The 15,791-nt window shown below is 39.6% G+C and overlaps 1 protein-coding gene across 1 annotated transcript in view; it reads left to right on the forward strand.

The window, feature by feature from the left end:
• Nucleotides 1-15,791, forward strand: part of EPB41L5 (erythrocyte membrane protein band 4.1 like 5) — a 58,114-nt gene that overhangs the window by 31,216 nt on the left and 11,107 nt on the right. The window contains exons 7-13 of the mRNA XM_040979129.1: nucleotides 747-867; nucleotides 1,025-1,112; nucleotides 5,912-6,000; nucleotides 8,113-8,182; nucleotides 11,614-11,783; nucleotides 13,358-13,464; nucleotides 15,320-15,347. Of these exons, the coding sequence (XP_040835063.1) occupies nucleotides 747-867; nucleotides 1,025-1,112; nucleotides 5,912-6,000; nucleotides 8,113-8,182; nucleotides 11,614-11,783; nucleotides 13,358-13,464; nucleotides 15,320-15,347 (673 nt within the window). The remainder of the gene's footprint in view (nucleotides 1-746; nucleotides 868-1,024; nucleotides 1,113-5,911; nucleotides 6,001-8,112; nucleotides 8,183-11,613; nucleotides 11,784-13,357; nucleotides 13,465-15,319; nucleotides 15,348-15,791) is intronic.

Below are 15,791 nucleotides of genomic sequence, written 5' to 3' on the forward strand. Positions count from 1 at the left end.
AGGATCCCAAAGCTTTGGACCATCCTCTACTGCTTTCTGAGACCATAAGCAGGGAATTTGATGAGAAGTGGAGCAGCTGGAGCACCAGCTGGTGCCCATATGGGTTCCTGGCGCACGCAAGGCGAGGATTAGGCACTTTGCCCATCACCCTGTGCCCGGGAAATGATTTTTAAAGTATTGAAAATTGGTGGCACTGTGTTCCCCAATCCCACAGTTCAAGAATAAGTATAGATGACTGTGCAGATGTTTGTGTGCTATTCATTTCTTTCCTTGTGGCCTTTTTCCTCGGTGTTTTTCAATAATTTTCAGTTAATTGGAATTAATAATATTAGAAATTAGGAAATTATCTTGCAATGTTCCTGGCATTATGATGTGTGTATTAAATTCTTTATAGAAAATGACTAATTGTGTTTAAAGAATTCATGAATTTCTCACTCATTTATTATGTCAGCAAGTATTTCTCAGTGGAAATCCACAAAGTGATTTTCAAAAGCTACCCACTAAGGTATGAGTAAATGAAGAGATACATATTCAACTAAAAATATATGTGTAAGTTATAGTGTGAATAGACACATTGTAATTCTAAGCCAGATTTATTTTGAGGAATTCTGTGTGTTAGAATTCTTGACAGATTAAGAAAGTGTCTTTAATCCTCCTAATGATTTTTATTAGTGCTGTGGATTGTGAAGATAGATTCCATAGGGATTAAGTATATTCATGTTAACACAATATAACTTTGTTTGTAGCTGAACTTGGTGACTATGATCTTGCAGAGCACAGTCCTGAACTTGTGTCGGAGTTCAGGTTTGTGCCTGTTCAGACGGAAGAGATGGAACTGGCTATATTTGAAAAATGGAAAGAATACAGGTACTTGGCATTTGAGTTTTTATTTTTTTGTTTTATTTTGCTTTGACTTCATCATTCATTCATCACTGTCATTCATTTTCTTCTGTTTCTCTCTTTGATATAGAATTTATATTATTCAAAAGTATTATATTCAAAAATATTATGTGTTATATTTCAGAGGTCAGACACCAGCACAAGCTGAAACCAATTATTTGAATAAAGCCAAATGGCTAGAAATGTATGGGGTTGACATGCACGTGGTCAAGGTAAGTTTTATGCTGTGGCGACTTTGGGATGTTCTTTGTGTCGGGTCGTGTGGTAGGTTTTACCGTATAGGGAGCTCACGGTGGGCAGTCTTGTGTAAGATCCTTTGGATGTGTGGTAAGGAAAAAAAAAAGATTAAATACTGAATGACTAGAATCTATTGACATTTGTTATGTAAGAAGAGGAACAATCCAATTTCCAAAAAGGTACACCATGGCTTTTATATAGTTCTAGACTACTTTCTGTTCTTTTCACTTCTTAGTGTTCTGCATTATTTCAGCTGAACCAACTTTCATTCATTTATTTTTTAATTAGAATGAATGTATTTGAAAGGTTGGATGGCACAGAGTAGGAGAGACAGTGAAAGAGATCAGTCTGCGAGTTCACTCCCCACATTATTGGGTTTGGGTAGACCAAAACCAAGAGCCAGGAACTCTATCCAGTTCTCTTATATGGGTGGCAGAGGCCCAAATAATCAGGCAGGCTTGCAGTGCTTTCCTAGATACATAAGCAAGAAGCTGGATTAGAAGCAAAGCAGCCAGGACACAGGAGACACAGGATGCTGGTGTCATCATGGGCAGCTTAACTGGCTTCACAGCAGTGTTAGCCATTGAGTAGGCTTTTCTTTTTTTAGATTTTTTATTGGAGAGAGGGAAATCTGTCTGCTAGTTCCCTCCCCAAGGGACCCAACAGCCTGAGCACAGCTGATCTGGAGCCAGGAGCTAGGAGCCTCCTCCAGGTCTCCCAGGGTCCCAAAGCCTTGTGCCATCCTCGAGTGCTTTCCCAGGTCATAGGCAGAGAACTTTAGCAGGCAGGGCATGAACCAGAGCCCACGTGGGATCCCAGCATGTACAAGGTAAGGATTAGCCACTGGGCCACCTCACAGGACCCCTAAATAGATCTTTTTAAAGTTAAGGTAATTCAAGAGGTAAAGCTGAAAATGTATAGCTTGTGTAGTGATTTCAGTTATTTCCAGTAGAAGTAGCAGCATTATTCTTAGAAAGTTTTTTTTTTTAACTTGTGGTTTAAGAGGTATAAGGAACATGGAAAAGGCATTCCTTGAACAACAGCTGTCTTCCCTTATCCATGGCTTTTCTTTTTTTTTTTTTTTTTTCTGATACTATACTCTTTTATTATTATTATTAGATACAGTTCCATAGGTTCTGGGATTTCCTTTATCCCCCTCCCCAAGTCCCTACCCTCCACACACTGATTTCCCCCATATTATTATTATAGTACAGCTCTTCATAAACAGTCATAAGTCCATCATTGCAGGCATGGACATAGGGAGAAAGTCCAGCATCCTTTTGTCAAGGTATATTTAACAGTTTCATTGTGGGGGCAAGTCCATCTTTGATCTGGAAGTAGAGATGCATACTGCATTGTATCCTCATGTCTGAACATAATACTCTCCGTTACATAGTTACTATACATCCCCTTAAAAGTCACAAAACAAACAACAGGAAGAAAAATAGAAATTTACAATGTCATGAAATTAAATAACAAGCTGCTGAATGACTAATGCATTGCTGAAGAAAGGAAGAAATCAAGAACCTTCGTACAGAAAATGATGCTTCTGTATGACCTATGATTCAGTGAAGAATTTAATATGAGAAAAAAAACTATTTTGAAGAAATGAAAATAAAAACAAAAACATCAAAATCTGTGAGATATAGTTTCCGCTGATCTTTGTGGGTGAGATGTGTCTCCTGTAGGCAAAAGATAGATGGGTTTTGTTTTTTAATCCATTCTACTAATCTTTGACATTTTTTGATGATTTAAGCTATTTATGTTCAGTTTTAATATGAATAGGTAGCAATTTGGACCTGTTATTTTAGCAATGGATTTTTCATTATTTGCTTTTGTCATCTTTTGTTGCTTTTTGAGATGTTGTCTATATTTGCCTTTGGTTTTGGTAAGTGCTACTACTTTTCCCTGTCAAAAGATCATCTTTAACTATCATTTATATGGCAGGTTTGAAGAGGTGTATTCTTTGAGCTTTTCCTTACTATGGAAGAATTTTATTTCCCTTTCAAAGACAAAGGAAAGTTTTGCTGGGTACATTATTCTGGGCTGACAATTTTTTTCTGTTAGAATCTGAAATATGTTGTTCCATTCTCTTCTGACCTGTAGAATTTCCTGTGAGAGGTCAGTTGTAAGTCTGATTGGCATTCTTTTATTGGTCAATTGATTTTTTTCACATGTACATTTAAGGATCTTTTCCTTATGTTTGATTGAAGCGAGCTTGATTATCATGTGTCATGGTGAAGATCACTTTTCGTCAACCCTCTAGGGAGTTCTGTGCCCTCTTGTATTCTGTTTCCCAATTCTTTCTCCAGATTAAGGAAATTTTCCTCTATTATTTCACTGAATACATTTTTAAACCCAACTTCTCTTTCTGCTCCTTGTAAAACTCCCATAACTCTTATATTTGGCCTTTTAATAGTGTCCCGTAACTCTTGAATACTTTTCTTAGTTTGACTCAGTTGCTCCTCCAGCTTTCGGATTGTTTCATCATCATTGTAGAAAGGAATATCTTCCACTTATGAGAGTTTTTTCTTCTGCCTCTTTCGTTCTATTGTGGAGACTTTCCGTTGAATTTTTAATTTGCTCTATTCTGTCCTTCATTTCTAATAATTTTGCTTGGCTTTGTTGCAGTGTTGTCATTTCCTGTGTGACATATTCCTTAGATTCCTTGAACTCCTGTATGTGTTTCTTGTTGTTGATAAGAAGCTTTATAATAAGTGTTTTGAATTCTTTTTTTTAATTTTGTTTCTTTTTATTATTATCATTTTATGATACAGTTCCACAGATCATGGGATTTCCCTTATTACCTACCCAATTCCCTCCCCCCTCACTGAGTTCCCCTATCTCATTACTGTAGTATAGTTCTTCATACACAATCATATATGCATCATACACAATCATATGCATCATGGACAATGAGAGTTCAGCATCCTAGTGTCAAGATATAGTAAACAGTTTCATTGGGAGTCCATCTTTATCTGGAAGTAGGGATGCATACTGCATTGTATCCTCACATCTGGATATGATAGTCTCCACTACACAGTTACTTTATATCCCCTTAAATGAAAAGCCACAATACAAAATCAACAACAGGAAGAAAAATAGAAATTGATGGTGCTACAAAGTTAAATAACATGTTGCTAGATATGATAGTCTCCATTACACAGTTACTGTACATCCCCTTAAATGAAAAGCTACAAAATAAAATCAACAACAGGAAGAAAAAAAAAGAAATTAACAACACCATGAAGTTAAATAACATGCTACTGAATGATTAATGTGTCACTGAAGAAATGAAAAAGAAAATCAAGAAGCTTCTTGAAGAAAATGATGCTGAGTCATTGAATAATATAATCAAAAGAAGTGTTTTGAAGAGGTGAAACAAAAAAAAAATCGAAATCCATGAGATATAGTTTCCACTGATCTTTGTTGGTGAAATGTGTCTCCTATTGGCAACAAATAGATGGTTTTGTTTTTTTAACCCAGTCTACTCATCTATGACGTTTGATTGATGAGGTATCCTATGTGGCTAGGTTATTGGTGGTTCTGATCTTGCTGGAACCTGCTGGCAGTTAGGTCTGAGGGCCACATGGACCTATTTTGACCCATAGGATGCCTAAGTCAGTGTGATTTTCTCTATGGGACCAGTGCAATGCACTAAGCTTAGTGAGTTCACTTCCAGCTCAGTGCATGCACAGCTCGCTTGTCTCTCCAGTCTCAAAGCCTTTGCCACACTGTACAAAATGGCACCTGATGTGCCACTGGTGGAGTTCTGAATCTGCTGGCTGTTAGTTCTGGGGGCTAACTGGGCTATTTTGGTTGGAAGCTGTAGGATACAATATCGATACAGTACACTGAGCGGGCTAGAGATGAGTTCTCTCCCAGCTTAGTGTATGTATAGTCCTGTCCCACAGCCTTTGCTCTGTCTCTGCTCCTGGTCGAGTCAAACAGATCAGCGGGCCGGACAGTTCTCTGCTGCGTTCACCTCCTGAGCTCTCGGTGAACTCCCCTTCCCACCTGGCTACTGGTAGAGCTCAGTTCGCTGCTCGTTGACTGCTGCTGGGTTATATGTTTGCTGTAACACCACACCATTGTCTGCTGCTTTCCCATGTCCGTCATTCTCCAGATGCCGCTCTGCCGTTGGCCTGCCCTTTCCTGTTTCCTGGAATGTGCCCTCTCTCCTTCACCCTGTCTAATGATTTTTCATCTATTTAAACATGTCCTTATCTTATTCCACCATCTTGATTCTCTATGACTCTCTTCTTTCTGAGGTCCCAGCTACCATGGACAGCTGTGGTAGTCTGAAGCATTAAAAGGAGGATTCCAAAAATGAACAAGCTGTTTTGAGAGACAGAGACTACTTTCAAAGAACTCTGATTACAGTGTATTTTATAATGGCTTGATTTTACTATTGCATCTAATTTGTGAATTCAACTTTACGTGCATACATGTAAGCATATGAATGTATGTGAATACAGTGATTATGGGGATTGTTCCTGTCTGTGGCTTCAGAAAGCCCCTGGGGTCTTTGATTGTGTGCCCCGTGGGTTACGGGAACCAGTGTGCAGTGTTGCACTGGCTGCAAATACAAATACATGCATGGATTTTCTTGAGGAGGTTATTTTTGATATACTGAAACATCTTTGCATATTAGTATTAGCCATAAGAATATGTAATCACAACTCAGTATGAAAAGAAAATTGAACAGTTGGGTGAAAATAGAACACTTGTTTTATATAAATGATACTAATATGTTTTTCACTTCTTAAATCAGGCTAGAGATGGGAATGACTACAGCTTGGGACTAACCCCCACAGGAGTCCTCGTTTTTGAAGGAGAGACCAAAATCGGCTTATTTTTTTGGTAAGCAGAGTTAAATGCCAACGATGGTACTTACTTTTTTTTTCTTTGAAGTGTTTATTTATTTAAAAGAGGAGAAAGTCAGAAAGAGGCCTTCCATTCACTTGCTGGATCATTTCAGAAATGGCAGCTAAAGGGCTTGGGCTGGGCCATGCTGAAGCTCGGAGCCTGGAGTTCCATCTGGGTCTCCCACATGGCTGGCAGGGCTCCTACCACCTGTTCTTTCCTGCACGGCTTGCACAGGTTCATTGGAAGGGAGCTGTATCTGAGGCAGAGCAGCTTAACCGTGGTACCATGATGCCAGCCCCTGTCATTTTATTTCTGGCAAAGTAAAGAAAACAAAAGTTTGGAAATCAAGTTGTCACCTGTCCTGTTTTAAAGATTTATTTATTTTTATTGGAAAGGCAGATTTGCAGAGAAGAGGAGAAACAAAGAAAGATCTTGCATCTGCTCATCCACTCCCTAAATGGCTGCAGTAGCCCAAACGGAGCCGATCCAAAGCCAGGAGCCAGAGTTTCTCCTGGGTTTCCCACATGGATGCAGAGTTCCAGGGCTTTGGGCCATCCTCTACTGCTTTCCCAGGCCACAAGCAGGGAGCTGGATGGGAAATGGAGCATTCAGGACATGAGCCAGTGTGCATATGGGATGCCAGGCTTGGAGGTGGAGGATTAGCCGGTTGAGCCAATTTCCCAGCCTCCACCTGTACTGTTCATCCTCCCTGTGCAGAGCTAATTTCCAAACCTCTCTGTTGCCATTAGTTTCAAGGTATGTTGAAATATGCCTTGCATATTTTCCCTAGGTGTTGAGGGACTGCATGGCACTGCCTTCCTCCTACTTTCTTTCATGTATCTCTCGTCTGGGTGACTGACACTGTGGCCTTCTAGCATAGGAAGAGATGTCATGTCTGTGCTTCCCCTCCATGTTGGCTGGCTCCCTTCTCTCCGTTTTGATTTCTGTCACCCAACCTTTGAGATCTTGTTCACCTTTCATGTTTACATTGAGAGCAAGTTTGTTTTACTTGGGTTATAAAGCTGTTTTGGTCTTTCTCGTTCTGTGTGGGTTCAGAAGCTGAGACTTCGAGAGCATGTTTACGTTACTTTGTGCACATCAGAACCAGTAAGAGCTTAGCATGGGATTGTGTGGATGTAAGCCAGGCATGACCTTTCACAGCAGGCCAGGAATGTAAGAGCCCTACAGGGCCAAAGTCCAGTTGATAGCCCCATGTTTCTGTTAGGGACCTTGTTAGTGTTTGGAGTGGTGTGCTTTTCCAGTGGCCACCCAGTGGATGGAGCTGGACCCTGAGAGGGAATCCCATGGCACATCCAGCATGCCCACTGGTGAAACATACTAGGCTGACATAAAGAAAGCCTTTATTTATGTTTTCTCATAAGAGTGTGAGAATTAGTTATTCTAAGACTACCTGGCACTTGCAAGCAGTATGTACATGTTTGTTAGAAAAATAAATGCTATTGCCTTCACCCTCTCCAAATATTATTTACTTATGACTTAACTGTTTTAGTATAGCTCTTATAAGCAAGTCATGTTTACAGTTATTTTATACAACTTACAATGAAAGATTAGTGGGAGGGAGAATCACGTCTTGGGATCGACAGTTTGTGAAAGTACACAGTTCAAATGTGGTAGGTAGTACAGAATTTTGGTACAGGAATGTGCTATGAAGTGAAGCTTAATTTTTTTAAATATGTATTTCCTTACACTAAAATCACTGTAGAAAATCAAGGTAAAGATTCTAGGCATTAGTGATGCCTGTTATTAAATGCTTGCTATTCTTTGCTGTATGCAGGAATTTAACCAAGGCTGGAGAATCTTGTGTGCCTTAACTAGGATCTGCAAAATACTTAAATTTCTTTCAATTTTTAAAAATATTTTTAGCGTCAAATGTATGTACAATATCAACTTTTTCAGAAATCTGGCTTTGGAATGATGCGTTTTCCTGTTTTCTGTTATTAGCTTTTTTTTTTGATAGAGCAAGTTACGTTTCAGGCTTTAAGTGATGAAATGTGCTTCAAGTAAAAGTTTTTGTTTGTTTGTTTTGTTTTTTTAATGTAGAGGACACTTATTTTTAAACTGACTGTTGGTCTCATGTTGTTGTAGGCCCAAGATAACCAGATTGGATTTCAAGAAGAATAAATTAACATTGGTGGTTGTAGAAGATGATGATCAGGTAGGAATTGTCTCGTGTTACTTGTTTAACAATGGTTATATTATAAGGTAAGTTAACGTCTTTCAAAAGGGGAATGTGTCTTGTTTTAGAGAGCCATGAAGCAAAAGCTTGCTCTATAATATTTTTTTATTTATCTATTTTTAATTCTATAGTTATTTTTTTATTTATTTGGAAGATAGCTAGTTGAATGCATAAATGCCCTCAACAGCTGGGGATGAAGCCATAGGTTGAAGCCCAAAGCCAAGAACCCAATTGGAGTCTCCTACCCGGGTAACAGGGACCCAGCTACTTGTTGCCTGCAGGAAGTTAAACCTGGAAGCAGCTGGCACTTGAATGCAGACACTGTGGTAGAGCGTGGAGGTGTCCTAGGATCATTTCCTGATTCAGTGCACACCACTGTAAAAATAGTTTTCTGCCTTTAAGATTAAGGGCAAGGGACTACAATGGCTAAGGCTGGACCACGTCAAAACCAGGTGCTAGCAACTCCATCCAGCTCTCCTACATGGGTGACAGCGGACCAGGGGCTGGGGCCGGCTTCTGCCTTCACAGGTAGCTGGATTGGAAGCAGAGTATCTCGCATTCCTGTATGAGATGCCGGTGTTACCAAGGAATGACTTAACTCGTGCGTGACGACACTGGCCCTGTAGCCTGACTGTACATCCGGAATAATGCTTCTGTCTGCAGTGAGTGCATATTAGGGCAGACATTTCAGATAAATAAGACAGATTAGGCAACAGACTAATTGTTGGCTGAATCTGGTGGTTTGATACGGGTTTTCAGATTTTTTTCCTTGTTTAAATATTCTTATGATGGAAACTGAAGAGATTTAAAGAGGTGCTGCTCTTCAATTTTCCTTTCCTACATATGTTACTGTTGTACTTTATCACTCTTAAAAGTACTGCCTGTGTTACTCTGCTAGCTTTTGTGAATGCAAGCCAAGTTTTATATATCTGTAGTCTGTTTTTTCTACTTACTGTTAGCAGTAGCAGTGGGTATATATCCCTTGGTTGTGCCATCATGAAGTGTGACAAGCAGTAGGAAAAAGTAAAAATGAGTTTTGATGAAACTTTACCACGATTGGATTCTGGTTTGTTTTCATAAATACATATATTTATACATAAATATAACAATGGAATCTTTCTTCTTTTTTTTAAATCATTATGGTTGTTAACCTCTGGTCATGTTTGTTTATTCTTGCATTTCTTCTTGGTGGTTCATCTTCTTTCCAGTTGGTCTGGTAAAGGTGCTATATGAAAATGTCAGTGTAAATTCCAACATAAATATCAGCAAATAAAAAGCTGAGATCAGCTGAATATTATTCTGCTTCAAGGTAGTAGCCCTCTAATGATTTGCCATGGTTATTCTGGATGTGTGAAGATCTAATTGAGATATAATAACTGGATAAAATATATGACACCATATGGTAACTGGGTCTTAAAGGTTCCTTTATTTAAAGAGTCTTTCAAACACTTGCATACTGGTGTTAAACTAGTTACTTTTTTCTAATAGAGGCAACTCTGTTAGAAAGCGGTCTTTGAATTCACACATTTAGGTCAGTATTAGTGGAATTTAGTTTAGCAGAAGCTTGCGTTATATTGGCCTGCTGCTGCTTGCTCGGAGTCAGTGCTAACGGTCAGTCTAAAGAGCTGCTGAATGTTTATGTGCTTGGTACAGTGCAAGGCGTTTTACTTGTCAGGGTGAATGAGAAAAAGTCCTGTTCTCAGGGAAGTTTTAATGTCGTGGGAGTAAGTGGATAAGCTATCGCAAGGGTCTCACCAGCAGCATATGTCGAGTCCTGTGGGCATAAAGCTCGTGGCATCATTTATACAATATAAAGCCACAGCCATGCTTTAGCATGCCAGGAAAGCTCTGGAGAAGAAAATGCATGTAATAAGTGACTGTTCTGCACAGTAGTGTTTTATGTCTAGATTTTTAAAACTACAACAGTATTTTGCTTAGAGAAAAGTTTGTGGAACTTACAGACTGTGATTGTTACTTCAGAATGATTGCAGCTTTACATGCTTTTCATTCTTTTATGGTTTCCTAAATATTTATTTTTTACAAAGTAAAGGAGAGAGGATGGGAGATAAGATGGCTGTTGGTACTGTTTATTAGGTTCTGTCTTAAATACATAGTTTGCTTAGGCAGAAAGACTTTTCAGAGTTGTTTGTATCTTTGGGTGAGGCTCTGAATTTTTCTTGTTAAAAAAAACCCAAAAAGCAAAAACCAGGAAAAACATCCAGATTAACCGCCTCACTGTGTGCTGGTATGGGAAACTGGGAAGCTGTGGAGGAGACATCTGGTCTCTGTCTTCATAGAGCGCGTTGGCCATTGAGTGTTGATGTCAAGTCAGAATGTATTTTTGCTGTATGATTTGACCTCTTCATTTCAAGGACTTTAAAAAGATGCCTGCCATGAATTGGCTGGCATACAATAGTGTCAGAAATATAATTTTTTTTTAAATAAAAGCCTAAAAACAGCTGGACTGAATCAACTACATTTCTGCATGTAAATTTTAGTAATCTGCATACACATTTATGAGATTTAATAATTGAAAATATAAAATGGCATAAGTGACAAAAAAAGACCATACTTTCAATTTTCTTTTATGTAAGTCACCAGTGTCATATATTTCAACAATTTGAAGACCTGTACATTTGAAGCTTTTAAATGTCCGTGAGAAGATTGGCATGTGTCCTACATAGGTGGTGGTGCTTAAAATCGTTGTTAAGTGTGTAGTTGTGATGTAATCAGCACTGATAGAGAGCATGAAAATGGCCCCGCAAGCTGGGCTGGATTGCATTCATTGCTAGTGTTGCAGGTGTTCAGTTTCAGATGGCATCAGGATGGTGGCACTGATTCGGCACTGAGCTGTGTACTTCTACCATGAGTATGGAAGGAACACTCAGATCTCTGAATGTGGTGCTAGCAGAGTGCATTCATGTTACTGCAGAACGACTGAACATTTCTATTTTCTGTCACAGCAACAGCCTCCTGTGGCACTTACATATTTGGTCTCACCTACTTTGCCCTCCACCCTAAACTGTTTAGCCAAAAAAAGTACAGTGAACTATCCACCAGATCTGTGTCCATGAGAAAGTGTGAGGAACACTATTTAAACAGGTGTTTTTTTTTTTTAATAAAATTTATTTATTTGAGAGGTAGATTTACAAGATCGAGGAGAGGTAGAGAAGGACATAAGCTTGTTCCCATAAAAGATGCTAGAGCCATATGGTGGAGAGTTAGCATGCTGTATCAGCACGCTGGTCCCTATTTAGTTGTAATGTGTTTCAGTTGCTGGAAGTAAACTATGTACTTTTTATTTGCATCTTGATATTACTGTGGTTGTATTTGGGTCTTGGAATTACGATACAGGACTGTTTGATCTGATGACTGTACCCCCCTTCACTCTTTTCCATCCTTTTGCTCAGGGTAAAGAGCAGGAGCACACGTTTGTCTTTAGACTGGATCATCCCAAAGCGTGCAAGCATCTGTGGAAGTGCGCTGTGGAGCACCACGCCTTCTTCCGCCTACGCGGACCCGTGCAAAAGAGTTCTCACCGGTCGGGCTTCATTCGGCTGGGATCACGATTTAGATACAGGTTGATTTAATTTTAACTTTGGATTGACTTATCTACGTGACAAGGTGTATGCTTGTGTGTGTCTGAGAGAGAGAAAAAGAGAGAGAGAGAGCTCTTCTCTCTGGGGCTTTACTCCAAATGGCTGAGACTGACGCCAGGAGACTTGAACTTCACCTGGGTCTCCTCTATGTGTGGCAGTTACATTAAGGGACAGCTGGATTGGCAGCAGAGTAGACAGGAATTGACCCAGCGCTTTGATACAGGATGCTGGTGTCACAGTCAGCAGCTTGTTCTGCTGGGCCATAATGCTGGGTGGGTCCTGAATACAAGTTAATTTGAACAGTTGCTTTCTGTATTTTCCATTCTCACATAGACACCCCAAAAGCCAACCCTCTCATTTTCAGGTGTGGAAATTAAGGGCTGCAGACATAAGTGTTTTGCCAAAGTCCTCAGTTGGCCAAAATTAAAAAGATGTGGTGGTACTGTTGATTGTCATTTCTTGTAAAGATGGGAAAACATAGCAACTGTGTAATGGATTTTGTGTCCTGCTTTATCTTTATGTTGACCAGCTCCTAATTTAAGTATGTTTAACAAGTCATTGATTTTCCATCCGGTGTCTGCATACCAGATAGAAAGGTATCTTGCCCTGAGTGTGATGTTCATCTGATTGATGTTTATGGTTCTTTATAAACCTAAAGTTCCATTGTTCTTTCAAACAAATAAATCTCTCATTATCTATTCAAAGAGACAGACAGAATCTTGCATCTGCTAGTTGACTTTCCAAATGGCTGCAACAGCCAAGTCTGGACCAGCTGAAGCTGGGAGCCAGGACCTTCATCAAGGGTAGCAGGGGCCTGAGTACTTGGACCAGCTTCTGCTGCCTTCAAGGTAGTAGGGAGCTGGATAGGAAGTGGAGCAGGTGGGTTCAAACTGATGTTCTGGTACAGAATGCTAGTGTGGCTGTGGTGGCTTCCTCACTGCACTATAATGCTGTCCCCGGTTACATTGTTCTTACCAGCTACTGGTTTGTTTGTCACAAGTCAGAGATGTTGTGTTTACATTATGATGGATTATTGATATTGAATTGTCAGCAGAACTGGAGCTTCTCATGGTTGAAAGAGGTGGATGGTTCCAAAGTTGTGGCTGATCAATTGTTTTGAGTTCATGGAATAGAACTTGTATTGTACCTATGTTAAGAGTAGGGCGCATTCTCTTAAAATAGTTTTTTAAAGAAGTATTTCAGCAAAATTATTCTGAACAGTATGTCACAATTAGGAAAAGACTGAACATTTTGTGCAATTTCTATTGAGGGATGTGAATGAGGAAGAAGAGGCCCATAAAAGCGCAGCTGCTCCACGGTTCACAGGATCTTAGGGATGTGCAAGGGGGAAAACCAATATCACCTCCTGCATGTTTCTGAAGCCAAGAGAAAAGGGGATCTGGTATGGTACAGAGAGGCCTCACACTGCAGTAGGAGTGTTAAGAGGGATGTTTGTTTTACAGAGAACCTACATACAGACTGTGCCTTATTTATGTGCACATCTTGTTACCATAGGTCCTAACTCATTCTTGTTGCTATACCTTGTTTATTTTAGTGGGAAAACGGAGTATCAGACCACAAAAACCAGCAAAGCAAGAAGATCCACATCCTTTGAAAGGAGGCCCAGCAAACGATATTCTCGACGAACTCTGCAAATGAAAGGTGACGTGCGGGCTGTTCTGCCCCGACAGCTGAGCATGAGCGGTTCTGGTTGGTTTGGGAGGAGGATACCCTGACAGTCCTTAGTTATAGCCCGATCACCCAGAGTTCACGTCTGGTATAGTCAGTCTCATAAAATAACCTGGGGGAAATGGCTGCTGCCATTAGCTGACATGAAACCTGCTCTTGATCCTAGTGCAGATGGTGTCTGAGGTTGTGTTTAGCTGGTGCTTTGAGCAGGCACTGAACATTCTAGCATTTCTCCAGACAGCAGTCCCTCCTCTCCCTTTTGTTAACTCCTGTACAGAATTTGCTCCCTTCTAGTTTCTTGAAGGAATAAGTCAGAGAACATTTGCCACCGTGATGTCTGGCAAGCTGGCTGGTTGTGACATCTCCAACACCACCTTTACCTCTCTTATACTTATTCTTGTAGTAAGTACTTTTTAAGACAACTTCTTAGCACGTCCTAACTCAAGATGAAGAGAGGACTCCTTTTAAAAGTTATAGCTTCACCCTCTACCATCCAGTTACCTGTTAGTGAAGATGGGTGGAATTCCTTCCTTTTCTGGGATCCTTACCTTCACACTTTGCTGTTGTATGCAAGGATTCAACCTCCAGAGTGCTAGTCTTTCCTGTGTGCAGTTTACCAGAATACAGCTGGTGGCCCCACTGCAGGTAGCCGACAGGAAAACTCTCCCTTTCTGACTAACATCTCATAACAAAGCATCTCAATCCCCTCAGAGATGATGCCATGTGATGAATAGATTTTAGGTAAAATTTATCTCCTGTGGTGTAACATTAGTATATAATTGTAATGCCGGCCATCATGCTTAGTGACATAAGCCAGTCTCAGAAAAACAGATCTCGTATACTTCCTCTGATATGTGGCAGCTAACAGAACACACAGAAAGGGCAGAAATGAAACCCTCACTTTGGGATATGACTGTCGATTTTAGTTCATATTTATACTGCATAGGAAATATGATCTTGCAGTCTTCTTACTTTGTACTTGTTGAATATTATGATTAGCAGCAAATTAAGCCTAGGAATATAGAGCAAATTAAAATTATGTCTATGTAAATAGTGTATGAGCAAGGGAAGGGAGAGAGGGTCCTGGGGGAGCAGGGAAAAGGGAACTGTGGGCGTGACTGTCTTCTTGCCGCAGTACCTGTGGGACAGTTAACATCTGTTCTCTTCATATTAGTGAAAAAAGAGAACCCTGTTAACTAGTGTCTTGATATTTGGTGTCCAGTATATACCATTCATAAACATCCAAATTCATATATATTGCTTGCTATTTAAGGTACCTCAATTATATAAGAAATTGCATGTTTTACTTTGATGAGGTAAAGCTCGTGATGGGTTTCAGTCTGAATTTGTATTAAAACAAATTGAATTTTAAGTGTGTGCAATATCAGGAGCATCACTGGTGTCCAAATAAATATAGATTCCATCATTAAATGTTTCATAGTCCTTATTTTTCTTAAAATACTGACAATTCACTATTTTTGGTGTTACCATGAATTAAACATGTAGTTGTCAGTGAAGCCATTCAAATTTCTGATAACTTAAAACTTGGTTCTTGTTTTCCACCAACAGTGAGTCAAAATCAGTCAGCTTGTGCTGGCAGACTTGCAGGTGGCTCTTTTTAAAGGAAAACTATGTTCTTATTGCCTCCCATAAAAATAAATAAATAAAAATTGACATCATTGACTCCAGTAGTAGTATAAACTCCCGAACACTTTTGTAAAGAGGTTTTACATCTCTCGCTTACGAAGCAACGAATCAGGATTTTGCTTTGATGAATTTGTCATGTAAGATGAGACTAATGAGATGTTGTCTTTTTTTCTTTTGACAGCAGATACAGCAAAATCTGAAGCGTTCAGGTGAGTAATGTAACTTAGGAACTGATAGGAAATGTTTTGGAATTATGGAGTTGTGGTTAATTCAGCAAATGTTGAGGATGTAGCAGTGTCAAGTTGACCCTCGGTACTGGGTATGGAGCAAGGAACACATAGATACGTAATGGTAGTTGCAGTTCTGACCTGAAAGAATAAAGCAGTGCTGAAAGCACAGGTGCCGCTGTTGGAGAGGACATCATACTTGTAATTGGCAGCTGATCCAGGATGCACAGGTGACTAAATTGTGATCTTTGAGTGAACCCAAAGAATGGAGGTCTTTATTTTGGCAATAATTCCCACTTGATCCTGGTATATAATGCTTTTTGATATTACATGTAATGTTGTTGGATTTTATTTTGTAAGATTTATTTATTTGAAGAGCAGAAATTAGGGAGAAGGGATGTTTCATCCACTGATTAGTCCTCCTGT

This window comes from Ochotona curzoniae, unplaced genomic scaffold (genome assembly GCF_017591425.1).
Source record: "Ochotona curzoniae isolate NIBS_2020 unplaced genomic scaffold, NIBS_Ocur_1.0 contig_3037, whole genome shotgun sequence".
Classification (NCBI taxonomy): domain Eukaryota; kingdom Metazoa; phylum Chordata; class Mammalia; order Lagomorpha; family Ochotonidae; genus Ochotona; species Ochotona curzoniae.